Source organism: Trypanosoma cruzi, genomic scaffold, assembly GCF_000209065.1.
Source record: "Trypanosoma cruzi strain CL Brener 1047053517145 genomic scaffold, whole genome shotgun sequence".
Lineage (NCBI taxonomy): Eukaryota > Euglenozoa > Kinetoplastea > Trypanosomatida > Trypanosomatidae > Trypanosoma > Trypanosoma cruzi.
The window spans coordinates 321,935-347,358 of NW_001849571.1; the positions used below are offsets into that span (position 1 = coordinate 321,935).

Below are 25,424 nucleotides of genomic sequence, written 5' to 3' on the forward strand. Positions count from 1 at the left end.
AAGGATGTCAGTTTGATGCTGCTCACATCCCGCAGCAAATGCAATATTTTTCACGGACGAGAGACCTGCAATGTTAAGCCGCCAAACAGTGATGAAGCCATCCTCCTCGGTGCCAGGGTTCTTGTGGACGTCACCGCCACGGGTGATATCAACGGAGTGACCGCAGCGAAACGTTCGTGCAGTTTTTCAGACAGTCTGCAGGCAGACCGCCGCACCTCTCCACACCGGGCATGGCGTGGAACCCTCTCGAGGGGTGGAGTCACCTTGGTCTCCGTCGTGCTCGCAGCAACGCCCTGCTGTGGAGTTCATATATACAACCAAAGCCCAACACCGCGACAGGGTGCGACGCCATTGCTGGGGGCCCAGGAGAAGCCGCAGTGCCTCCTGCTGTCATCCGGAATCTTTGTTGACGCCTTGTTGCGGACAAGCGCCCATTGTTTCTTCCAAACAACGCTGCACACCCGCGACGCATCTTGCGCTGTGAGAGGGACGACCATCACTACAACCGGAGTCGCCCACGCGCCGTCGGTACGCACCACATCGTCAAGAAAAAAGGCAGGGATGTGTCAGGGTGACTGCAACGCTTCCGCTGGAGAGTCGCATCACAAACATCACCAGCAGCGCTGCAAGCCACGGGTTAATGTGGAACAACTGACGCATGGCCTATGTCGAAGAAAAACGCGGTGGCTTCACAAGGATACAAAACACTCACACTCTCTTCGTAAAAAAAGGAAATAATAAATTCATGCGTCCGCAGTCAACGCATGCCGCAAATCAAAAAGGCAGAATGGGTGCACTCAACCACAACACAAGTAAAACAATGAAGAACAAAACAGAAAAATAAAACCGAAGCGTGGGACGACCAGCGCACACACTCTCATTGCTCCCGTAAAGCAAAACACACACACAGGGAGAGAGAGAGAGAGAGAGAGGTCGCCCACTCAATCCAATAAAAACAAAACAGAAACAGTTACGGTGCTCCGCCCATGCAGCCAGGCAGGACGGCAGCGGTGCGTGTCGTGCAAAAGAGAGCACCAACGGGCCTGCATGGGTGTGCATGCATATATACAATGGGCACATTATGTGTGTGTTTCGTGGGATGAGGTGAGGGCGAGAGTCCATGCAAGGGGACACACACAGAGAGTGGGTGAAAGACGAGTGTGTGTGCGGGCGGTGCACGGCTCTCTCTCACTCACTCTCACGCGGCCACCACCACCGCAGCCGCAGCCGCACACGCAACAGGAAGAAGAAGAGGGGAGGTGGTGTGGGACACCGCGGTGCTGCCGTCACGGTCGCCAACCTTTTCATTATCGCCAGGTTTTTTTTTTTCTGTCGCCGCAGCATCCGGAGTTTGAGCATCCTCGGTTGTCTTCGTCCCTGTGGATTGTTCCTCCTCAAAAGGGGAAGTTTCTTCGCTTGTAGATGGCTCAGCTTCTTTTTCTTCACTGCCAGTTGATGTACTCTGCGCCGTATCTTCTCTAGAGGCAGGATATTCTTTATTCTCCTTTTGTAGTTGGGGTAGGTTCGTGGATGTATCCGTACTTTGGCTTTCATTCTTCTTTTGTTCCGGTGTTAACATCTCATTTTGGGTTTTGTGCTTCGGAGTTACTGTTTTTGGTCCTTTCGTTTGAACCTCTTCACTGCTTTCTGATTCTTTACCTGGACCATTTAATAAGTCTTCTTTTCTGGGGGCCTCTGCATCCTCGTTTCCAATATCTTGTACTCCCAGTGGGGACTGACCTTCTCCACCCGTATTGTTCTCGCCAACACCTTTACCCTCTTCTGAAGCAGGAGTGTGTGGCTGAGGCGCTGATGGCGGTAGCGGTTGTGACTGTTGCGGTTGTGGCTGCGCTTTCTGTGGCAAATTCACTTGCAATTGTGACTGTTGCGGTTCTCTTCCTTCTTGTCCTACGTTTTGTAATGGCGGCTCTATTTTTGCTTTTTCTGTAGCATCTTCCACAGGTTCTTCCAACTGTTCTGAAGGGCTCCCATCTTTTTCATCCTCTCTGGAAGGAAAATCCTGTTGATCAGTTTTAACTTCGTTTCCTTCAAAAGATTTTACTGCAGATGTTTCTTTTGATTGATTAACATTGGGCACATCTATTCTTAAAACTGAGACGCCTGGACCTGGCGCTGAAGTTCCAGTCGACCCCACCGCACCTTTACCACCGGCAGGAATCTCCACCACCTCCGCATCATTCTCAGCGCAACCGCCGGCACTGCACCACAGCACGCAGAGGGCACACACCAGCAGCACACGGCCGGTCATCATCATCGCCATTACTCCTTTCACTTGCGTGTAGCCTTCAGCAGAAACTAACTCCTCGTCAACGCAGAGTGAAAGCAGCAAAAAACAATGCACAGTAAAAAAACACTAGCAGCCCATCCAGTAACAAATGGCAGCACCCCAGCTGCAGCAGCGCACACCATGAGACAGATGGGATCAGTACGATTGCAGAGCTCGCACACCACCCCGCAAACCAGAAGTTTAAAAAGCAATAAAAAAACAATAATTAAAAAAACCAACCAGGGCTCCAGTGCGCATGCATATGAGTGTGTCTGGGATGCGTTCAACATGACGGATGTGGGGCACAACGCGGAGCACACAGCACGGCAGCAGAGGCAAGCAAAGCAAAAAACAATCATTATAATTGCTCTTACTTTATACATCGGACCACAGTAGACGTACACATGTCCCCGTGACTTTGAGTGCTGGCACGCACAGCCCGCACACACCTTTTCAGCCCACAGTGGTGTACGCCAGCGCGGATACTGCAAGCAGCAGCGGGGCACACACCCACGCAGAGCTGCTGAGGCTGCCGTCGACTTCGCGAAGACGCGACGGTGCGCGGGTGGTCGTCGTAGTTGGCGCCTCTGTATTTGTAGTAGTTGGTGCCTCTGGCGCAGTGGTGGTCGTAGTGGTCGTAGTCGTAGTTGTAGTGGGTGCCTTTGTCGTAGTGGTCGTAGTTGTATTTGGTATCTGTAACTTAACCTCTTCATTAGGTTCTGACAATTCCGTATTATTTTCTGAATTACGTACCACCGAATTACCGGAATTAACCTTTGAACCTATCAGATTGGTGTTCTCACCATCTTTCCCTGACTGATCAGACGCACTTGTAACTCCCTGCTTAGTAGACGACACAACTGGTTCCACTCCCACAATGACCTTACCTGGTCGCTGTGTCGAAACGGGTTTTTCCACTGAATCCTGACCGTCATCGGGTTTACCCTCAGGATTCTTTGGTGGTGTGGGCGGCATACTGGATTTTTTTGACAATTGAATATCATTTGCTGTCCCGCAGACGGACGGGCGGCAGCACAGGGCGAGCACCAACAGGGCGCACAGCAGACGGCACGTCGTCATCGTGAGTGTGGTCGTTCAGTGGTGTGGAGCTGATCTGCACAGTGAGGGAAATGGAGAGCAACAGGGGAGACGAGAGGTGCGGCAGACACACACACACAGAGGGCAAGCCACATGAGGAGAGGGCAGCAGCCAGGCATGCACCGTACGCCGCACACCACGCACGGCACACACTCCAATCCACGGCAACAGGCACACACAAACACACACAGCCCTGCCGCAGCACCAACACACAGATGGAAGAGGGAGAAGCAAACAGGAGCGGCACACAAGGCTCCAGCGCATGTACATGCGGCGAGAGCGGTCCGTCGTGTCCGCACCCCTCACGGAGGGTACGCACACACACAAGAGGAGGTGCAGCGCACACAGCAACACAAAAGCAAAGTAACCATGAAAAGTGAGATCCCCGCACACCACGTGGATTGTTGGTCCACGGGAAGTGCAGCCAATATTCATCACAAAGCAACTTGTTATCTTGAGTTTGGCCCTCGTTCATATCCGACGCACACCACTTCATGCAGGCCCGGCCACCACCGCAGCAGTAGCAGCAGCACAACCAAAAAAATATGGGCGCAAGGAATGGAATAAAGCAGGCAACCATTTGTGTTTCTGTTTGGATGTTGGCCGATGTCTGCATGCGTTCTGTTCTTTTTTTTGCTTTGCGGAGGGCAAACCTTCATGCCTGGGTCGTGTGTTGGGGATTACTGCAGGGTACGCAATCATTATGTTTTTTCCTCCTGTGAATGTTTCTTGTGTTGGTGCAGCCAATAATTCGGTTTGTGTTGTTCCTGCCTTTCGCAGGTAAAGTGCTGCAATAGATGTTTTTGTTTTCCTCTTTTCGTTGCTGTGGCACCTGATTCCTCACCGTTTATTGTGGTGGAAATGAAAATATGTGAGTGGACTCCCACGCACCAGAGCGCACCTTCGCTCCTATTTATTGGTGCATGGAAGGGCATGTGTGTTTGGTGGTGTCTCGTCCATATATTTTGTGGGTGTACATTCCCCTGCAGGCTGAGGGCGGGGTGACGCTCCGTCGCGGTGCACTTCCCTCGCATGCCGCCCACTGTGATCCATCATGCATCACCCCCTCTCACACATATTCCGTGGTGCCACACCGCTGATATTACTGCAGCCGCTGTGATTCCGCGTACTTCACGCATTTGACTGTGCCACAATACATCCGCTCGTGTGGCCGCCGCATCCAAACAGCGGTGCCCAACACCGTGAGCGGCAGTCCACATCCTTGCATTTCCCAACGCAGTGGTGTTGGACTGTCAGCCAGGCTTCAGACAACACGAGAGTATTGTGCTGGCAGTACAACACACGGAGCTGCAGTGAATGACTCGGGCGGGGACGCATCTATTCGTCGCAAAGCAGTGAAAAGGAGTCGGGCAAAATAATGCCGGCTGCATTCACGACACCACATCCACAGCCAAAGCATGCGACGTGATGTGTGTTTCACTGGTGCTGTGGAATGCCTGCAGACGACGTCACTAGTGGAGGCATGCCACCCATGATCAGCGGACAGACATTAATTGGCATGGGAGGCCACAAAAGGCAGCAACGACGCCAGCAGCAGGAGCAGCTCTCTCTCTCTCTCTTGCCTCCGAGAAGTAAATATTCCACCAGCCACAGCCGGCTGTGCCATCGTGACACTCCATGCGCGTCGTGGCTGCGTCAACACATCCTGTTCCCTGCTGCGCCTCAAAAGATGCCTCACTCCGTCCACTAAGTGCATCGGTGTGGGCCGTGCCTGGGCTGTTCGTGAGGACCACAACGATGTGAGGGTCACCGAGTCGCAGCACGTTTGTTGTGACGTTGTTGCATGGCACCGGCACACGCACACACGCAGCGCCTGCATCCTCCCTTTTGTGTCCGCCCTCTGCCGGAGTCGTCACACACACGGGCAGCAGCAAAATCATTTCACCCTCGACGATCCAAAATCAACACTGACATCCCTCGCGACGCAAAGATCTCAGTTGCCAGCACGGGCTTCCTCCTGCCCTGCCATCGACGCTAAAACACGGCACAGTGCACGCACTTATTTTCCTCGTGTGCAGTCAGCCGTTTGTTTCACACATTCTTCGATGGGCTGACGCCCACAAAAGCACGCCACAAAAGGCCACTGTGATCGCACACGCTCTTGCGATGGGCGTCGGTGTGTGCATGGATCCGCTGCTCACACGTGCTGGCAGGCAGCCTGCAGCCGGTGCCCTCGTGCCAGTCCATCGGCTCCAGCATGGAAAAAAGAAAACGGCCCATTCCCGATGCACTTATTCCCACCAGCAGCACCAACACGCTGGTCGCAAGCCGTCATTCCTCAGCACATCCAGGAATGCCAAAAAGTGACGTGGAACCGTCAGCCAGCAATGCCACAATCCCCGCACACATGTCGGCTCCACCAGAGAAGACACACAAACTACAAACAACACCCTTCACATGTCATCCGAACATCATTCCGACACACCGCGACACGCCAAACAGAAGTATTCGTCACTCCAATGCACCTCCCCACACAATCACATAGTCCACGCACCACGCACGGCAGCAGCTCACACGCGGTCAAACAAATGTTCTTCGGATCAGTGTTATCCACGTGCTGCGGTGGGAAGTAAACAAAAGAGACGAGCGGCCAAACCCCAAAAGAGTGCAACGACTGGCCGCAAGTCAACGGAGCGCAGCCACTCAAAGGAATTCAGTCCTGATGCCATCAACCTCCCACCTTTCCCCACAAAACCTGCAAAAGATTGAAAACAAACGCACCGTCCAATAAATTCTTTGTGCAACACCAAAAGAAGCCGCAGTGCCTTATGCTGTCCTCACATTCCGTTGATGACGCCTGGATGCGGATGGGCACCCATCGGTTCTTACAAACGACGCTGCACACCCGCGACGCATCCTGCGCTCTGAGACACGCGTCCTTCACTATCACCAGAGACGCCCACGCACCGTCGGTACGCAACAAATCGTCAAGAAAAAAGGCAGGGATGTGTCAGGGTGACTGCAAGACACCCGCCGACAAATCGCGTCGCAGAAATCATCAATAGCAGAACCAAAAGCAATACAGAGTGACGTGGATCAAATGACGCATGGCGTGTATCAAAGAAAAAAACTTTGTAGCGTCACAGGGAAAAAGGCTGACACTCTTTCAACAGGAAAGAAACAATATGAAAATATCGAAGAAAAGACATTTTGGACGTCCGCAGTCAAAGCAAGCCACTAATTCAAACAAAGGGGTAATGGATGCACTCAACCACTACACAAGTAAAACATAAAACAAAAACCAAAAAGCCGAAGCATGGGACGACCAGCGCACACACTCTCATTGCTCCCGTAAAGCAAAACACACACACAGGGAGAGAGAGAGAGAGAGGTCGCCCACTCAATGCAATGGAAACAAAACAGAAACAGTTACGGTGCTCCGCCCATGCAGCCAGGCAGGACGGCAGCGGTGCGTGTCGTGCAAAAGAGAGCACCAACGGGCCTGCATGGGTGTGCATGCAATATATACAATGGGCACATTATGTGTGTGCCTCGTGGGATGAGGTGAGGGCGAGAGTCCATGCAAGGGGACACACACAGAGAGAGTGGGTGAAAGACGAGTGTGTGTGCGGGCGGTGCACGGCTCTCTCTCCCTCACTCTCACGCGGCCACCACCGCAGCCGCAGCCGCACACGCAACAAGAAGCAAAAGAGGGGAGGTGGAGTGGGAGACCGCGGTGCTGCCGTCACTGTTTTGTGTGTTCGTCGTATCAGTTGTGTTGGCGGTTACTGTCGTTGCTTTTGTATCTTCCCCAGTCCCTTCTGAGCCTTTGTCATGGTGGCTTTTTGGTGTGGCTGCGGTCTCAGGCAACGGATCATTTTTTTGACCTTCACTCGTGGTGCCTTCGTCATCCTGTTCGCGGGAACCAACACCGTCCTGTGGAGGAGGTGGTGAGGGATTTCCTTCCACAATTCCCGCAGGCAGTGTGTTCTCCCCGTTACCAGTTGTGAGTGCGCCCTCTACCGCTGGTGTATTTTTGTCGGTTTCCTTTTTTCCTTCAACTTCGGTTTGCGTAAGATTGACATTTAATTCCCGACTGCCGGAAGGAGAAATGCTCCCTGCAGATGAAATTGACAGTTCTGTTTGCTTCTCACTGCCAATTAACTTCTTTTCGGTGGAATCTGAGCCCAGTGCAACTTTTCCCTCTTGAACACTCTGCCCTCGTACTTTTTCTTCTTCTTCATCTTCCGTTCCTCCATCATCATCATCACCTTCTTCACTATCGTCATCAACATCCTCATCATCTTCCTCTGTAGGTAAGGGAGGTGAATTTTCTTTAGCATCTGCTGCTCCACCTTTTAAGTCTTGCGTGCCTTGTGAAGACGTTTCAAGTCCTTTTGATTCCGGCGGAGACTTACCACCATCCTGTTGCGCACCAACTCCCACCCCCGCCTCACATCTACCGCCAGCACCGCACCACAGCACGCAGAGGGCACACACCAGCAGCACACGGCCAGTCATCATCATCGCCATCATCACTCCTGTCAATTGCGTGTATCCTTCAGCACAAACTAACAACAACTCAACGCAGAGTGAAAGCAAAAAGGAGAGACACGTCACACACCACACACCGTCCACCGCACAGTAACAAATGCCAACAACAGCAGGAGCAGCGCACACACCACGAGACAGTTGGAATCAGTAGAATAGCAGAACTCGCACACCGACCTGCAAAAGAATTTAAAAGGCAAAAAAAAAACAATAAAAAACCAATAATTAAAAAAACTAACCAGGGCTCCAGTGCGCATGCATACGAGTGTGTCCGCGATGCGTTCAAAGTTACGGATGTGGGGCACAACGCGGAGCACACAGCACGGCAGCGGAAGCAAGCAAAGCAAAAAACAATCATTATAATTGCTCTTACTTTATACATCGGACCACAGCAGACCTACACATGTCCCCGTGGCTGAGTGCTGGCACGCACAGCCCACACACACCTCTTTAGCCCACAGCGATGTACGCCAGCGCGGATGCGGCGAGCAGCAGCGGGGCACACACCCACGCAGAGCTGCTGAGGCTGCCGTCGACTTCGCGAAGACGTGACGGTGCGCGGGTGGTCGACACAGCTGGCGCCTCTGTATTTGTAGTACTTGATGCCTCTGTAGTCGTAGTACTTGGTGGCTCTGGCGCAGTGGTGGTCGTGGTCGTCGTAGTTGTAGTGGTCGTGGTTGTCTTGGAAAGAGCTTCGGAGTTCTTATCTGCTTGTTCCTCGGATATACTTTGGCCACTTTGTGACCCTGTCGTACCTTTATCACCTTGTTTCTGTAACGCACTGGCAGCCTCTTCCGATATTGGTCCCTCTTCGCCAACTTTTTCCTTTTCCGCACTGGGCAAAATAATTGGCGAGCCCGAGTGACTGGTCACATGTTCTCCTGACTCTAGTGTCCCTGGCTGAATGTCCTCACGATCCGCAGCGGACACCGTACTTGGCGACAGTGACTGACTGGCTCCCTGTGGCCCTGCTAACGCAGGGGGAAATTGATGTTGCTCGCTTCTCTCGGCTTCGGTATCCTTCGGAGTCTCTTCCGCGCACACGGACGGGCAGTAGCACAGGGCGAGCACCAACAGGGCGCACATCAGACGGCACGTCGTCATCGTGAGTGTGGTCGTTCAGTGGTGTGGAGCTGATCTGCACAGTGAGGGACATGGAGAGCAACAGGGGAGACAAGAGGTGCGGCAGACACACACAGAGGGCACACCACATGAGGAGAGGGCAGCAGCCAGGCATGCACCGTACGCCGCACACCACGCACGACACACACTCCAATCCACGCAACAGACACACACACACACAGCCCTGCCGCAACACCAACACACAGATGGAAGAGGGAGAAGCAAACAGGAGCGGCACACAAGGCTCCACCGCATGCACATACGGCGAGAGCGGTCCGTCGTGTCTGCACCCCTCACGGAGGGTACGCACGCACACAAGAGAAGGTGCAGCGCCCACAGCAACACAAAAACAACAATAAAAAAAGAGGAATGATCCCCGCACACCACGTGGATTGTTGGTCCACAGGAAGTGCAGCCAATATTCATCACAAAAACAATTCAGTTGCCCTCGGCCGTCGTTCATATTCAGCGCACACCACTTCATACAAACGTAGCCACCACTGCAGCAGCAGCACGCATACGTGACAATAAGACGCAAAGGATGGGAGGTGGTGTGGGAGGCCGCGGTGCTGCTGTCGCTATCGGCGGTGGTCGCTGTTCCTTTGTCATTGTTGGTGACTGATGTTGTTGTGAATTCTTCCGGCTGTTTGACTGGGAGTGATGTCAAAAAACAATTGTTTCCCCGGCAGTCATTTGATTCCTCTCCTGCCCCGTCGATTTCTCTGCTCGCCGCTGGAGTCGGCGGGACGCTGACAGGGCTGCCAGCACCATCTGACTGAAATTGTTCTGCTGTGTTCTCGTCCCCAGTCCCACTGCACCAGCTGCTGGGGGCGGTGCAGCAGTCATGCAAGAAGCACCAGCAATGGGCTGCGGTGCCGGCCGCATCAATCAATGGGTGTTTGTCCGCAAGCGACAGGAACTTGCATCGACAGGGACTTCTGCACCAACGCTCGGGGTGGGGGAACAGTGGCGACAAACAGAACAGCGCGTGCCACCTCGGAAAATCCGCAGGGCGTATTGGCGCGGGCTGGGTTACTACCGTGGCGACGGAAATGAATGACGGTGCGAGTGGCGTTCTCGTCGTGCGTCCCCTCCGGCCACTCCTCGCGGTAAAGCATTGCCCAAGTACATTGGATTCCACCTGAGAGAACAATTAAAAATGTTCGTTCCTCTGCATGTATTGTACTCGCATGTGGCGACGGCCGCCCGCAATGCCTCCAGCGGATACACCTGCGATGCACACGGTCGACACATTCCACACCCACTCGTTGTGCGCCATCCAACACCATCTTTTCCTTGGAGCTATGAACAGCACCGGGCACACACTCCTTTTCGGCCGTCCACGGCATGCGCCTGCGGTGAGGATCAGGAGAAAGTCCCATTCCTTTTAGCCCAAAGTCATGGAGCTGACGCCGTTGCGCGCGTCCCGGCGAGGGCAACAACAGCTCGCCGCAGCACTCACGAATGCCCACCTGTTAATTCCTGTGCAAAAAAAAAAAATAGACAATGGAGGGAAAAGCGTGCACAAATGCCCTGGCAAAAAAAGGCCAGCACCAGTGGATGAACACTGAAGCCGTGGGTGCATGCTCCACAAATGTCCTTCCTTTTTCAACCGCCCTCTTAGTTGCATGGAAATGGCCCGCAACCGCACACGCAAGAAACAAAGGTAAAATGCAAGCAGCGCAGCCGTTGAAACACACACACGCGTATCGTATGAAACGCTTCATGGAGAGAAACGGAATGCAGGAAGAAGCGCACACAATCCCCACAGACACCCGCAATCGTGTCTGGTTGCATCTGCTCCACTCTTTTGCCCTCGATGCATTCCGTTGCGTGTCTCGCCCGTGAGTCACAGTGCCGTAGGGTGCCAATTCCCTGGACAAACACACCTCAGGACGCGGCAACGAGGCTTCCCAATGACCACCTCACGGCCATGTCTTTTGGATATCTCATGGACCGAGCGCCTCCCGCTGCAGGCCACACCACCCAAAATAAGCAGCACTATGCGCTGAGGAGTTGTGAGGGCAATCGTCCCACCACCGCCACCTCCCAGATCAGGATGATTCTCCCATTTGCCACCACACCCTTGAAATGGCTCGGCGTTATTCCCTGCTTCTCCGCTGTTTTGGCCACCACTCGCGCCATTTGTCCTCATCACATGATCGCGCTGCACCGATGCCAACGACAGCTCAACCCGCAGCGTCCTATTCCTGCCCGCCGTCCCAGTAAGCAGGCATGCCTCAGAAACGGATCCCCGTCCGTTGCGGCGCTGCTCGCAGAGGCACTCGTGCTGCGTCCGCTCTGCGCCGACGCCGTGCTGTATCGTTGCACGCTCCCGGCCCTCCTCGTCACATGCTCAAGGTTCGCAAACAAATGGGCGTCGAACGTCAGTCCACCGTCTCGGATCAGCTGCTGCTTCTTGGCCTCCGTCAACTCGTCGGTGCTGCTCGCAGCCACAAGCAACAGGAGAAGACACAGTCACACAGGCCGGGGCGTTGCGGCATCCCTCGTCAGTTGCCATACGCCATCCAGATTTTTCCTGAGGGGTTAGAGCCCAACGGCGATGTCTTGTTCCACATCCCGCACCTCCGCCAGCCGCTTCTCCCAGTACTGTGCCACAAGCCTCGCGCGAAAAATTGATGTGCAGCGACGGTCTGGCTTGCCTCTCCCGAAACTCCGGCAAAGCCCGCACCGCACTGCTCAACTCCGCAGGATTGGCCTTCGGCTCCACGCCCTGCGCCAATCCCGGGTGATACGCGTGGAGTTTTTTCAGCGCCACCGAAACCTCCTCCACGCACTGTGCAAGAAAACAATGGCGGTACGAGCACCAGCACACGTCCTCCTCACCAATTACTGCCGCTTCGAGTCCACCCCAGACGATTCCTACAGGTATGCTCATACACTTTCTTCCCCAGCGGCATCAGCTCATCAAGCAGACACTGACATGTGCGTTGGTGCATCAGCGACGTCACCATGACACAGCCCCAATCAACGATGATCCGCACCGGGTTGCCGCGGCTGTCGGCGCCCCTAAGCGAAATCCGGCTCGTCGTGGCAGTGCCTGGAGACACCTCAAAAAAGGTCCCGGCAAACCCATGGCAGATGCTGCCACTGTTTTGGTGGCGAATAAAAGGCACACCGTTGTTCATGGCGTAAAAAGCCGCCACAATAAGTGACTCCGCAACGTTCAAAACGGACTCTTAATTCGGAGGCAACAGCAGCTGAGGGAACCCATTCTGCATGCTGAGGTGGAACACCAGCACCTCAGGGGCGGCAAAGCCTAACATAATGTCCTTCAAACGCATCACCCTCGGCGCTATCCGAGCCTACACGAGTTGCTGAGGACTGCGATGCGGGGTGCACCCCAACGCAAAGATGTGTGCATCCCTGTACGGAACCTTTGCCATCCAATCCTCAACCACGCGGCTCACAGACGCATCCTCCACGGAAAAAAAGTAGAGTGCAGGGCTACTCATAATCGGCTGCCGCGGCGTCATGGGGTCCTCGAGCAGCGTCACGCCGTGCTCCATGAGATCATGGAGACGCAGTGAGCAGTTTATCACAGACGCAGCATGTGCATCGCAGAAAAAAACTTTAAACTATCCATGAACGGCGTCAAGCATCCGATGGAATATATGATCCCGCACACAACCACGAACGCCATTGCTAGACTCACGCGGCTGCCCCGCTTCCGTCGGCCTTGCTCGCACCAACTCGCACCGCATACTATGTCAAGTAGAAGTCACACAGACAATGTGCTTGGATATGCGTGTGTGTGTCTTGTGTGCGCACATTCCACTCGCACCGTTGTGTGTGTGTGTGTGCGTCTCAGAAAATCTAACAAACACACAAGCAATGCCATACGACCATCTGGTGTCCCCACATCGGCAAGCAACACAAGAAGAGCTGTGAGCATCGGAAATACAACCAATCTCAAACACAAAGTAAAACGGAGTGGGCACAGCACATGCATATGGAGGAGACCCATTGAAATGGATGTTTTCCTATTGGGCTTCCAATGCTGGGTGCAGGCCACACAGAAGGAAGCACAGTCGCCTCGCAGCGCAACGCCGACCACACCGCAAATTGATAGTGTGTTGGCACCGCGGCAGCAGCAGAGGCAAGCAGAAGCAGCGGACAGGGACAAGCAGCAGCAGCAGTGCCATCACCGGGAGTCGGAGGCGTGTCCTGCTCGCCGTCCGTCTCGCTGCTTCGGTCCCTGCCGCCGAGAGAAGCTTCTTGCGGTCTGTCGGGGCATCCCGGCCGGATCCACTTCTCCTCTGTCAACTGGTTCTTCTGGGGAACAGCCGTGTCTACATCCTTCGGTGGTGTGCCGCGGTCGGTTTCAATGCTCTCCGCAACGGGGACGGACGCCCCTGGCAATCCTTCTTCAGTAGATGCCGGTGAGACCGTCCTGCTCCACACGCCCTCTCTCCTCGCCACCCGTGGAACCACTGGAAGTAGGCTGCCGCTAGTGACGGATATCGTGCACAACTCCGAGTGGTCACGGCAAATAGCGTTTCCCCTCATCGTTGGGTCGAGTGGCCCACGCAACCGTCGCTCAGTCCGTGTATGAGACACAACGGACGTTACCTCTTTCAGCCACTTCCAGATGCACCTGCATGCCGAGGCACCTCAATGCCGCATGGGTTGCGGCACCGAGATATGTCTCCTCTGGGTCCCTCGCATCCGTCGTGTTGGTGGGAAGCGTGTCCAGACACCACGAAGAGGGCTCATCCCCAGGCACCGCAGACAAATATTCTCCCCTCCAAATAACAGCGGCAGCATTCCTCACATCCAGTGCGGAGTCAGTGATGGGGAAAATGTCCATCGGGCATTTTGCTGAAATTTCATGGATACTCCGTCTACACACCAACCGCTGGAATAACGATCCGACGCGCAGCGTCTGGCAGAAACGCCCAATGCGCAGAGCATGTGGCGATATTCACTCATGTTCAGTGCAGAGCGCTTCCTCTGCAGCAGCCAGCACCCACAATCGGTGCCACCCGCTCATCCCTCGCGTGGCGCTGCCGCCAGCGCGACTCCAGCGTCCTCCCGTTCCCATCGACATCCTGCAGCTCCATGCCATCAATGTCGTCGCAGTCGTGGTGCTCACTCGCGGGCATCGCGGCATTTGTCGAGTCTACCACCAACAACAGCGCCCTGCCACGTACACCGGCAACATTCCCCACCATGCTGCGGCTGGCCATGTGCGGGCAGGTGAACCCGAGAGCGTGGGCCATCAGGTGCGCGGCGATGCATCCGTGAAATAAAACTGACAGGCAAATTGCATGGTGCCAGCGACTGGACGGCCATCCTCCAGCGTGGCGCACGGCAGTGCCCACACACCACCAAGCGCAGCAGCCACGTACAGCACCATTTCAGAATTGGCAACACCAGTGGAACAAAGCCCAGCGGGCGCCGTGAACCAACTGCAAACGCTGCCCGTGGCAAATGAGGACACAGTCAGCGGACCCTCCAGTGGCCGGACGAGCAGACGATCCGCATGCGGGTTTACAGCAGCAGGGACAGTCTCCTCGGCAAGAGCGTTCTCGTGCGCAGAGGATAGAACGCCATCCTCACAGTGGCGATTGTCATTCAATGAATTCATTGCGTGAGACCAGGAGAAGACGCAGTGCCTCCTGATGTCACACGGATCTGTTTTTGACGTCTTGATGCGGACTGCCACTCGTCGGTCCTTCCAGACGCCGCTGCACACCTGCAATGCATCCTGCGCCCTGAGATGCATTCTCCCCACCGTAAACGAGATAAACCTCGCCCTCGGAGCGCACCACATCGTCACAAAATAAGGAATACTTCAGGATGAAAGCAAGGCATCTGCTGGCAAATCACATCGCAGAAATCATCAATAGCAGCACCAGAAGCGATGCAGACCGTGGGGTTAACGTGGATCAACGGACGCATGCCATACGCCAAAGAAAATCTTAATGGCTTTACAAGAATACAAGAAGCTAGCACTTCCTCAACAAAAACGAAAACATATATAAAAAAGAAAAATCCAGTGTCCGCATCCAAAGCATGCAGCCGATCAGAAAGTGCAATGGGTGCACTCAACCACAACACAAGTAAAACAATAAAAGAAGAAGACGCAGCGTGGGACGACCAGCGCACACACTCTCATTGCTCCCGTAAAGCAAAGCACACACACAGGGAGAGAGAGAGAGAGGTCGCCCACTCAATGCAATAAAAACAAAACAAAAACAGTTACGGTGCTCCGCCCATGCAGCCAGGCAGGACGGCAGCGGTGCGTGTCGTGCAAAAGAGAGCACCAACGGGCCTGCATGGGTGTGCATGCAATATATACAATGGGCACATTATGTGTGTGCTTCGTGGGATGAGGTGAGGGCGAGAGTCCATGCAAGGGGACACACACAGAGAGTGGGTGAAAGACGAGTGTGTGTGCGGGCGGTGCACGGCGCTCTCTCACTCACTCTCACGCGGCCACCACCGCAGCCGCACACGCAACAACAAGAAGAAGCGAAAGAGGGGAGGTGGTGTGGGAGACCGCGGTGCTGCTGTCGCCGGTGGTTGTTTTGTTTGTTGTGTTAGTGGAGATGTTTATGGCTGTTGCGGATGCTTCACTGTTGGCTGCTGCAGTGTCAGTGCTTTCTGGTGCGTTTTTGGGTTTTCTTGTTGCTTCCTTCTGATCCACTTCTTCTGTGAATGTATTGTTGCCATTGTTGTTGAGGCTACGCGGATCATGATTGTTCGTGGTTGTGGTTGTGGCGGCGTCTGACTCTCCGGCGGGAGGAGCCGTGGGGCTGCTCTCACTGTCGCCAGTTGGAGTTGCGTCAATCGGTTTGTTGTTTGTAGTTGCTGGTTCTGTTTGCGTTTTGTCGCCAGGAAGAGTTTCATGTTGCGTTCCTTCTGTCGGTGCTGCGTCACCAGGTGGTTGGTTATTGTTGGAATGGAGCTCCTCAGCGGGTTCCTTTTGCGGAGTCAGAGTCGAAGTACTTCCACTCGTAGAGGGAGATGAAGCTTCTGTTTGTTGTTGACCGACAGGTGATCGATTTTTTGTGGCACCTGCGCTGGACGCGGCTTCCTCCTTCGGTAAGTCAACTTTTTGATCCGTCGCAGCAGATGTCCCTCGTTCCTCTTCTGGCGTTAATGACGCCTTTGATGCTGCCTGTTTCTCTGTGCCTTTCTCTTCCCCCGTCACTGGTCGTGCTGCTTTTGGCGGGCGGCTGTCGTTAGGGGACAGGTCAGCAGTGTCTCTACTCTTCACGCCAGTCACTTCTTCTTTCACAGTTGTGCCGCCATCACCGTTATTACGCCCCTCTTCTGTTCTTAGTTTACCGGACGACTGCTCTTGCGCCTCAGAATTGGATTGTCCTGGTGCTAGCACCTCGGCTGTCGATACAACGTGAGACCCTGGCTGTGGCGGATCCTGCTCAACATTGGAGTTCCCTTCAACGCGGGATAATCCTTTCTTGTTGTCATTGAAAACCTCACCCCCCGGATTTTCCGCATCAGAAAGTAAAGATTTGCAAGGAGTAGAAGCAGAAACCGGAGAGCCACCTCCACTTCCCAGAGAACATTCATCTTTTGTACCTCCAGTGGATACATCACTACCAACCGGGACTGAAGGTCTACCATCAGCCCCAACTCCACTTCCGCCTAAAGTTCCATGATCACCAGAAACATCATCATCCCCGGCATCGGCCGACAACAAACCGCAGCACAGCACGCAGAGGGCACACACCGGCAGCACACGGCCAGTCATCATCATCGCCATCACTCCTGTCACTTGCGTGCAGCCTTCAGCACAAACTAACTCCCCGTCAACGCAGAGTGAATGCAAAAGGGGGAAAATGGCCGCTACACCAAACACAACCACCGCACAGCAACAAATGGCAACACATAGCAGCAGAGCGCACACTACGAAACAGTTGAAATCAGTACGATTGCAGAGCTCGCACAAAACACTGCAAAAAGAAGTTTAAAAAGCAATAAAAAAACAATAATAAAAAGAAAAACCCGGGAGCTCCAGTTCGCATGCATATGAGTGTGTCCGCGATGCGTCCAACGTGACGGATGTGGGGCACACCGCGGAGCACACAGCACGGCAGCGGAAGCAAGCAAAGCAAAAAACAATCATTATAATTACTCTTAATTTATACATCGGATCAGATTAGACGTACACATGTCCCCGTGGCTTTGAGTGATGGCACGCACAGCCCACACACAATTCTTTAGTTCACAGCGGTGTACGCCAGCGCGGATACTGCAAGCAGCAGCGGGGCACACACCCACGCAGAGCCGCTGAGGCTGCCGTCGACCCTGCGAAGACGTGACGGTGCGCGGGTGGTCGTCGTGGTTGGCGCCTCTGTAGTCGTCGTGGTTGGTGCCTCTGTAGTCGTAGTCGTAGTCGTGGTTGGTGCCTTTGAGGTTGTGGTCGTCGTGGTCGTCGATGCAGTCGTCCCCTTTTCCTGTACTTTTTCGGACTGAATCGGCACAATTTGTGCAACTGACGCAACGGTTGGTGCGGTAGGTGGCTGTAGCAGAACGCCAGAAACTTGTGACGCTGACTGACCAGACAAATCTGATACAACTTGACCGTTGGACGACCCACCGGTTGGCAAATCTTGTGTTGTTTCCGTACCGTTCGAAGTACCCGGTTTCAGGAATGTGGGAGCACTTGGATTTAAAGAATTGGTCCCCGGACGTGTTTCATCTGGTGTGGGCACTTCACCGGAGTCATTTTCTTTCACGTCAACAGTCGCCACCACGCACACGGACGGGCAGCAGCACAGGGCGAGCACCAACAGGGCGCACAGCAGACGGCACGTCATCATCGTGAGTGTGGTCGTTCAGTGGTGTGGAGCTGATCTGCACAGTGAGGGACATGGAGAGCAACAGGGAGATGAGAGGTGCGGCATACACACACAGAGGGCACACCACATGAGGAGAGGGCAGCAGCCAGGCATGCACCGTACGCCGCACACCACGCACGACACACACTCCAATCCACGCAACAGACACATACGGCGAGAGCGGTCCGTCGTGTCGGCACCCCTCACGGAGGGTACGCACACACACAAGAGGAGTTGCAGCGCACACAGCAACACAAAAGCAAAGTAACAATAAAAAGAAGATCCCCGCACACCACGCGGATTGTTGGTCCACAGGAAGTGCAGCCAATATTCATCACAAAACAATTCAATTTTCTTTGGCCCTCGTTCATATTCAGCGCACACCACTTCATACAAACGTAGCCACCACTGCAGCAGCAGCACGCATACGTGACAATAAGACGCAAAGGATGGGAGGTGGTGTGGGAGGCCGCGGTGCTGCTGTCGCTATCGGCGGTGGTCGCTGTTCCTTTGTCATTGTTGGTGACTGATGTTGTTGTGAATTCTTCCGGCTGTTTGACTGGGAGTGATGTCAAAAAACAATTGTTTCCCCGGCAGTCATTTGATTCCTCTCCTGCCCCGTCGATTTCTCTGCTCGCCGCTGGAGTCGGCGGGACGCTGACAGGGCTGCCAGCACCATCTGACTGAAATTGTTCTGCTGTGTTCTCGTCCCCAGTCCCACTGCACCAGCTGCTGGGGGCGGTGCAGCAGTCATGCCAGAAGCACCAGCAATGGGCTGCGGTGCCGGCCGCATCAATCAATGGGTGTGTGTCCGCAAGCGACAGGAACTTGCATCGACAGGGACGTCTGCACCGACGCTCGGGGTGGGGGAACAGTGGCGACAAACAGAACAGCGCGTGCCACCTCGGAAAATCCGCAGGGCGTATTGGCGCGGGCTGGGTTACTACCGTGGCGACGGAAATGAATGACGGTGCGAGTGGCGTTCTCGTCGTGCGTCCCCTCCGGCCACTCCTCGCGGTAAAGCATTGCCTGAGTACATTGGATTCCACCTGAGAGAACAATTAAAAATGTTCGTTCCTCTGCATGTATTGTACTCGCATTTGGCGACGGCCGCCCGCAATGCCTCCAGCGGATACACCTGCGATGCACACGGTCGACACATTCCACACCCACTCGTTGTGCGCCATCCAACACCATATTTTCCTTGGAGCTATGAACAACACCGGGCACACACTCCTTTTCGGCCGTCCACGGCATGCGCCTGCGGTGATGATCCGGAGAAAGTCCCATTCCTTTTAGCCCAAAGTCATGGAGCTGACGCCGTTGCGCGCGTCCCGGCGAGGGCAACAACAGCTCGCCGCAGCACTCACGAATGCCCACCTGTTAATTCCTGTGCAAAAAATAGATAATAGACAATGAAGGGAAAAGCGTGCACAAATGCCCCAGCAAAAAAGTCAGCATCAGCGGATGAACACTGAAGCCGTGGGTGCATGCTCCACAAATGTCCTTCCTTTTTCAACCGCCCTCTTAGTTGCATGGAAATGGCCCGCAACCGCACACGCAAGAAAGAAAGGTAAAATGCAGGCAGCGCGGTCGTTAAAACACACACACGCGTATCGTATGAAACGCTTCATGGAGAGAAACGGAATGCAGGAAGAAGCGCACACAATCCCCACAGACACCCGCAATCGTGTCTGGTTGCATCTGTTCCACTCTTTGGCCCTCGATGCATTCCTGTGCGTGTCTCGCCCGTGAGTCACAGCGCCGTAGAGTGCCAAGTCCCTGGACAAACACACCTCAGGACGCGACAGCGAGGTTTCCACAATGACCACCTCACGGCCATACCTTTTGGATATCTCATGGACCGAGCGCCTCTCGTTGCAGGCCACACCACCCAAAACAAGCAGCACAATGCGCTGAGGAGTTGTGAGGGCAATCGTCCCACCACCACCGCCACCCAGATCAGGATGATTCTCCCATTTGCCACCGAACCCTTGAAATGGCTCGGCGTTGTTCCCTCATGCTCCGCTGCTTTGAGCACCACTCGCGCCATTTGTCCTCATCACATGATCGCGCTGCACCGATGCCAACGACAGCCCAACCCGCAGCGTCCTATTCCTGCCCGCCGTCCCAGTAAGCAGGCATGCTTCAGAAACGGATCCCCGTCCGTCGCAGCGTTGCTTTTTTTTTTTTTTTACTCTTACCAGCGCGTCTAGCTATACAATGCCATCTGAGTGCCGAAGAGGTGATCGCAGCGTTGCTCGCAGAGGCACTCCTGCTCCGTCCGCTCTGCGCCGACGCCGTGCTGCATCGTTGCACGCTCCCGGCCCTCCTCGTCACATGCCCAAGGTTCGCAAACAAATGGGCGTCGAACGTCAGTCCACCGTCTCGGATCAGCTGCTGCTTCTTGGCCTCCTTCAACTCGTCGGTGCTGCTCGCAGCCACAAGCAACAGGAGAAGACACAGTCACACAGGCCGGGGCGTTGCGGTATCCCTCGTCAGGTGCCATATGCCATCCAGATTTTTCCTGAGGGGTTTGAACCCAACGGCGATGTCTTGTTCCACCTCCCGCACCTCCGCCAGTCGCTTCTCCCAGTACTGTGCCACAAGCCTCGCGCAAAAAATCGATGTGCAGCGACAGTCTGGCTTGCCTCTCCCGAAACTCCGGCAAAGCCCGCACCGCACTGCTCAACTCCGCAGGATTGGCCTTCGGCTCCACGCCCTGCGCCAATCCCGGGTGATACGCGTGGAGTTTTTTCAGCGCCACCAAAAGCTCCTCCACGCACTGTGCAAGAAAACAATGACGGTACGAGCACCAGCACACGTCCTCCTCACCAATTACTGCCGCTTCGAGTCCACCCCAGACGATTCCTACAGGTCTGCTCATACACTTTCTTCCCCAGCGGCATCAGGTCATCAAGCAGACACTGACATGTGCGTTGGTGCATCAGCGGCGTCACCGTTTCGAAGCCTCAATCAACGATGATCCGCACCGGGTTGCCGCGGCTGTCGGCGCCCCTAAGCGAAATCCGGCTCGTCGTGGCAGTGCCTGGAGACACCTCAAAAAAGGTCCCGGCAAACCCATGGCAGATGCTGCCACTGTTTTGGTGGCGAATAAAAGGCACACCGTTGTTCATGGCGTAAAAAGCCGCCACAATAAGTGACTCCGCAACGTTCAAAACGGACTCCTAATTCGGAGGCAACAGCAGCTGAGGGAACCCATTCTGCATGCTGAGGTGGAACACCAGCACCTCAGGGGCGGCAAAGCCTAACATAATGTCCTTCAAACACATCGCTCTCGGCGCTATCTGAGACCGCGCGAGTTGCTGAGGACTGCGATGCGGGGTGCACCCCAACGCAAAGATGTGTGCATCCCTGTACGGGACCTTTGTCATCCAATCCTCAACCACGCGGCTCACAGACGCATCCTCCACGGCGAAAAAGTAGAGCGCAGGGCTACTCATAATCGGCTGCCGCGGCGTCATGGGGTCCCCGAGCAGCGTCACGCCGTGCTCCATGAGATCATGGAGACGCAGTGAGCAGTTTATCACAGACGCAGCATGTGCATCGCAGAAAAAAACTTTAAACTATTCATAAACGGCGTCAAGCATCCGATGGAATATATGATCCCGCACACAACCACAAACGCCATTGCTAGACTCACGCGGCTGCCCCGCTTCCGTCGGCCTTGCTCGCACCAACTCGCACCGCATACTATGTCAAGTAGAAGTCACACAGACAATGTGCTTGGATATGCGTGTGTGTGTCTTGTGTGCGCACATTCCACTCGCACCGTTGTGTGTGTGTGTGTGCGTCTCAGAAAATCTAACAAACACACAAGCAATGCCATACGACCATCTGGTGTCCCCACATCGGCAAGCAACACAAGAAGAGCTGTGAGCATCGGAAATACAACCAATCTCAAACACAAAGTAAAACGGAGTGGGCACAGCACATGCATATGGAGGAGACCCATTGAAATGGATGTTTTCCTATTGGGCTTCCAATGCTGGGTGCAGGCCACACAGAAGGAAGCACAGTCGCCTCGCAGCGCAACGCCGACCACACCGCAAATTGATAGTGTGTTGGCACCGCGGCAGCAGACGCAAGCAGAAGCAGCGGACAGGGACAAGCAGCAGCAGCAGTGTCATCACCGGGAGTCGGAGGCGGGGCCTGCTCGCCGTCCGTCTCGCTGCTTCGGTCCCTGCCGCCGAGAGAAGCTTCTTGCGGTCTGTCGGGGCATCCTGGCCGGATCCACTTCTCCTCTGTCGATGGATGCTTCTGGGGAACAGCTAAGTCCACATCCTTCGGTGGTGTGCCGCGGTCGGTCTCAATGCTCTCCGCGACGGGGACGGACGCCCCTGGCAATCCTTCTTCAGTAGATGCCGGTGAGACCGTCCTGCTCCACACGCCCTCTCTCCTCGCCACCCGTGGAACCACTGGAAGTAGGCTGCCGCTAGTGACGGATATCGTGCACAACTCCGAGTGGTCACGGCAAATAGCGTTTCCCCTCATCGTTGGGTCGAGTGGCCCACGCAACCGTCGCTCAGTCCGTGCATGGAACCAACGGACGTTACCTCTTTCAGCCACTTCCAGATGCACCTGCATGCCGAGGCACCTCAATGCCGCATGCATGGCGGCACTGAGATATGTCTCCTCCGGGTCCCTCGCATCCGTCGTGTTGGTGGGAAGCGTGTCCAGACACCACGAAGAGGGCTCATCCCCAGGCACCGCAGACAAATATTCTCCCCTCCAAATAACAGCGGCAGCATTCCTCACATCCAGTGCGGAGTCAGTGATGGGGCAACTGTCCATCGGGCGTTTTGCTGACATTTCATGGATACTCCGTCTACACACCAACCGCTGGAATAACGATCCGACGCGCAGCGTCTGGCAGAAACGCCCAATGCGCAGAGCATGTGGCGATATTCACTCATGTTCAGTGCAGAGCGCTTCCTCTGCAGCAGCCAGCACCCACAATCGGTGTCATCCACTCATCCCTCGCGTGGCGCTGCCGCCAGCGCGACTCCAGCGTCCTCCCGTCCCCATCGACATCCTGCAGCTCCATGCCGTCAATGTCGTCGCAGTCGTGGTGCTCACTCGCGGGCATCGCGGCAGTCGCCGAGTGCAACGCCACCAACAGCGCCTTGCCACGCACACCGGCAACATTCCTCACCATGCTGCGGCTGGCCATGTGCGGGTAGTCGAACCCGAGAGCGTGGGCCAACAGGTGCGCGGCGAGGCGTCCGTGAAATAAAACGCCAGGCAAAGTACATGGCGCCAGCGATTGGACGGCCATCCTCCAGCGTGACGCACGGCAGTGCCCACACACCACCAAGCTCCGCAGCCACGCACTGCACCATGTCAGAATTGGCAACACCAGTGGAACGATGCTCATCAGGCACCGTGAACCAACCGCAAACGCTGCCCGTGGCAAATGAGGACACAGACAGCGGACCCTCCAGTGGCCGGACGAGCAGACGATCCGCATGCGGGTTTACAGCAGCAGGGACAGTCTCCTCGGCAAGGATATTACCGTGTGCAGAGGATATAACGTCATCGTTACAGTCAAACGCACCGTCCAAAGAATTCATTGCGTGAGACCAGGAGAAGCCGCAGTGCCTCCTGATGTCACACGGATCTGTTTTTGACGTCTTGATGCGGACTGCCACTCGTCGGTCCTTCCAGACGCCGCTGCACACCTGCAACGCGTCCAGCGCCCTGAGATGCATTCTCCCCACCGTAAACGAGATAAACCTCGCGCCGTCGGACGTATCGCAGCGTCAAAAGAAAAAGGATACATCAAGGTGAAACAAAAGCACCAACTGGCAAATCACACCACAAACATCATCACAAGCAGAAGAAGCAGCGCTGCTGGCCGCGGGCAACGTGGATAAAATGGCGCATGGCACACGCGGAAAGAAACACTGAGTGGCTTGGCAAGATTACGAGAGGCTGAAACCTTCCTCAGCAACAAGAAAAACAATATGGGAATAACAAGGGAGGATTAAAGTGATCGCAGTCAAAACATGCAGCCGATCAAAAAAAGCAGAATGGATGTGCTCAACCACAACACAAGTAAAACAATGAAAAAGCCGAAGCGTGGGACGACCAGCGCACACACTCTCATTGCTCCCGTAAAGCAAAACACACACACAGGGAGAGAGAGAGAGAGAGGTCGCCCACTCAATGCAATAAAAACAAAACAGAAACAGTTACGGTGCTCCGCCCATGCAGCCAGGCAGGACGGCAGCGGTGCGTGTGGTGCAAAAGAGAGCACCAACGGGCCTGCATGGGTGTGCATGCAATATATACAATGGGCACATTATGTGTGTGCTTCGTGGGGTGAGGTGACGGTGAGGGGTTAAGACACATTATTGAGGACAATCCTAAGTGTATCATCAATTACGCTGAGGTGTCGTGTGCCGTTAGGACTGATTCTTCTATTTATAATCGAATAGGTTTGTGTTCTCTCAAATTCCTGTAACTTTAATATTAATGGAGGGAAATGGAAAAGGAAGTCTTTTTGTTATCATGCAGGCCGAGGTACTTTCTGTGCGCTGCTTGTTTTTGGTTGCTTTCCCGTTTCTCGGTCCACTATCGACATTTGGGCGGACAATACTTCGCTACAAGGTACGGCGAATAAAGACAGCTCAAAATCACACGCCTTGACTTGGGAGCCGCAACGGAAACATGAGTTTTTGGAGTCTTGCGGGATACAGGCATCCTTTTCCTACGTGGTGTCAGCAGAAAACCCTACAGACGGTATATCGCGTGGTCGCCTGTTTACACTTCAGGACTTGGCGAAGGGAAGCGGCGGGGTCTTGTGGCAGGAGGAGTCCAAAGTTTGCCACTTCGTGAGTTATAATATATCTAGTACTAACAAAGTACAACGTGTCATGAAAGTGGCAATCCGAATATATATTCTTGGAGCAGACAATGAGGAGGTGGTGAGCCCACGGCCTCTCCATTTAACTTTTCCTTTCATCCATCATGTTTGAGTTCTTTAGATCATTTGAGGATCCGGCCAGCAGCCCAGCCCAATATTGCTTTTTATAAGGGGTTGTGGGTTGTTAGTTCTGCCACTGGGACGTTCGGCTTGTAGCAAACTGCGGTAGGCGATTAATAGCTATTTGCTTCTATACGAGCACCTTTGAAGGGGTGTTTGTTCCCTGGTTGCCGGAGCTTTTAGTGCGTGCGAGACGTCGGCGTTTGCTCGTTTATTTTCTATTATTTATTTATTTATTTTATCGTGAGGCGCTGTTTTGCTCGATGGGGCGCAGTGTTGGGAAGGAGAACTGTTTGCGCAATCTGGCGTCACGCCGTGCGATGCGCTTATTGGGAGAACAGCGGTTCTGCTGAACAAATGTTCAACTTGACGGCAAAATAATTTTGTCTGGATGCCGGAGGTAGAAAAAGATATGCTTAGCCCAACACCTGAAAAAGAGTGGCACCATCATTTCGAGTAAAATCCGCTTTTGCTTCAGAATTTATGACCATGAGGGTGTAATTTCCTCTTCGACAAATATGGAAATGAAAAGCGACATTGTTGAACTCAACAAGAGTCCTTT

At 54.4% G+C, this 25,424-nt stretch overlaps 8 protein-coding genes and 5 pseudogenes across 8 annotated transcripts, besides 13 other annotated features; all 13 read right to left on the reverse strand.

Moving 5' to 3' along the window:
- Window positions 1-7,991: part of a sequence feature (areas not merged during assembly with more than two copies in the genome that could not be assigned to a particular haplotype) that runs on past the window's edge.
- Window positions 909-932: a microsatellite.
- Tc00.1047053511603.300 (mucin-associated surface protein (MASP), putative) lies at window positions 1,199-2,281 on the reverse strand (the record flags this gene model as incomplete). The annotated part of the gene is made up of 1 exon (XM_815674.1): window positions 1,199-2,281. The coding sequence occupies one exon, from the start codon at window positions 2,279-2,281 to the stop codon at window positions 1,199-1,201; it is 1,083 nt and encodes a 360-aa protein (XP_820767.1).
- Tc00.1047053511603.304 (mucin TcMUCII, putative) lies at window positions 2,741-3,367 on the reverse strand (the record flags this gene model as incomplete). Its single annotated transcript, XM_815684.1, has 1 exon — window positions 2,741-3,367. The coding sequence occupies one exon, from the start codon at window positions 3,365-3,367 to the stop codon at window positions 2,741-2,743; it is 627 nt and encodes a 208-aa protein (XP_820777.1).
- Window positions 2,853-2,971: a microsatellite.
- On the reverse strand, window positions 4,896-5,225 carry Tc00.1047053511603.310 (uncharacterized protein; the record flags this gene model as incomplete). Its single annotated transcript, XM_815675.1, has 1 exon — window positions 4,896-5,225. The coding sequence occupies one exon, from the start codon at window positions 5,223-5,225 to the stop codon at window positions 4,896-4,898; it is 330 nt and encodes a 109-aa protein (XP_820768.1).
- On the reverse strand, window positions 7,007-7,882 carry Tc00.1047053511603.320 (mucin-associated surface protein (MASP), putative; the record flags this gene model as incomplete). The annotated part of the gene is made up of 1 exon (XM_815676.1): window positions 7,007-7,882. The coding sequence occupies one exon, from the start codon at window positions 7,880-7,882 to the stop codon at window positions 7,007-7,009; it is 876 nt and encodes a 291-aa protein (XP_820769.1).
- Window positions 7,603-7,651: a microsatellite.
- Window positions 7,992-8,797: a sequence feature (heterozygous, non-Esmeraldo-like haplotype).
- Window positions 8,348-9,001, reverse strand: Tc00.1047053511603.330 (mucin TcMUCII, putative; the record flags this gene model as incomplete). The annotated part of the gene is made up of 1 exon (XM_815677.1): window positions 8,348-9,001. The coding sequence occupies one exon, from the start codon at window positions 8,999-9,001 to the stop codon at window positions 8,348-8,350; it is 654 nt and encodes a 217-aa protein (XP_820770.1).
- Window positions 8,798-16,690: a sequence feature (areas not merged during assembly with more than two copies in the genome that could not be assigned to a particular haplotype).
- Window positions 10,013-10,477, reverse strand: Tc00.1047053511603.343 (annotated as a pseudogene).
- Tc00.1047053511603.356 lies at window positions 11,332-12,690 on the reverse strand (annotated as a pseudogene).
- Window positions 13,125-13,179: a microsatellite.
- Window positions 14,017-14,907, reverse strand: Tc00.1047053511603.369 (annotated as a pseudogene).
- On the reverse strand, window positions 15,474-16,775 carry Tc00.1047053511603.380 (mucin-associated surface protein (MASP), putative; the record flags this gene model as incomplete). The annotated part of the gene is made up of 1 exon (XM_815678.1): window positions 15,474-16,775. The coding sequence occupies one exon, from the start codon at window positions 16,773-16,775 to the stop codon at window positions 15,474-15,476; it is 1,302 nt and encodes a 433-aa protein (XP_820771.1).
- Window positions 16,691-18,511: a sequence feature (heterozygous, Esmeraldo-like haplotype).
- On the reverse strand, window positions 17,233-17,835 carry Tc00.1047053511603.390 (mucin TcMUCII, putative; the record flags this gene model as incomplete). Its single annotated transcript, XM_815679.1, has 1 exon — window positions 17,233-17,835. The coding sequence occupies one exon, from the start codon at window positions 17,833-17,835 to the stop codon at window positions 17,233-17,235; it is 603 nt and encodes a 200-aa protein (XP_820772.1).
- Window positions 17,345-17,461: a microsatellite.
- Window positions 18,512-25,424: part of a sequence feature (areas not merged during assembly with more than two copies in the genome that could not be assigned to a particular haplotype) that runs on past the window's edge.
- Tc00.1047053511603.405 lies at window positions 18,755-19,219 on the reverse strand (annotated as a pseudogene).
- Tc00.1047053511603.420 lies at window positions 19,620-21,371 on the reverse strand (annotated as a pseudogene).
- Tc00.1047053511603.434 (surface protease GP63, putative) lies at window positions 22,950-23,585 on the reverse strand (the record flags this gene model as incomplete). Its single annotated transcript, XM_815685.1, has 1 exon — window positions 22,950-23,585. One exon carries the CDS (start codon window positions 23,583-23,585, stop codon window positions 22,950-22,952), a length of 636 nt encoding a protein of 211 aa, XP_820778.1.
- Window positions 24,209-24,908: a mobile genetic element.
- Window positions 24,667-24,892: a mobile genetic element.
- Window positions 25,073-25,104: a sequence feature (AT_rich).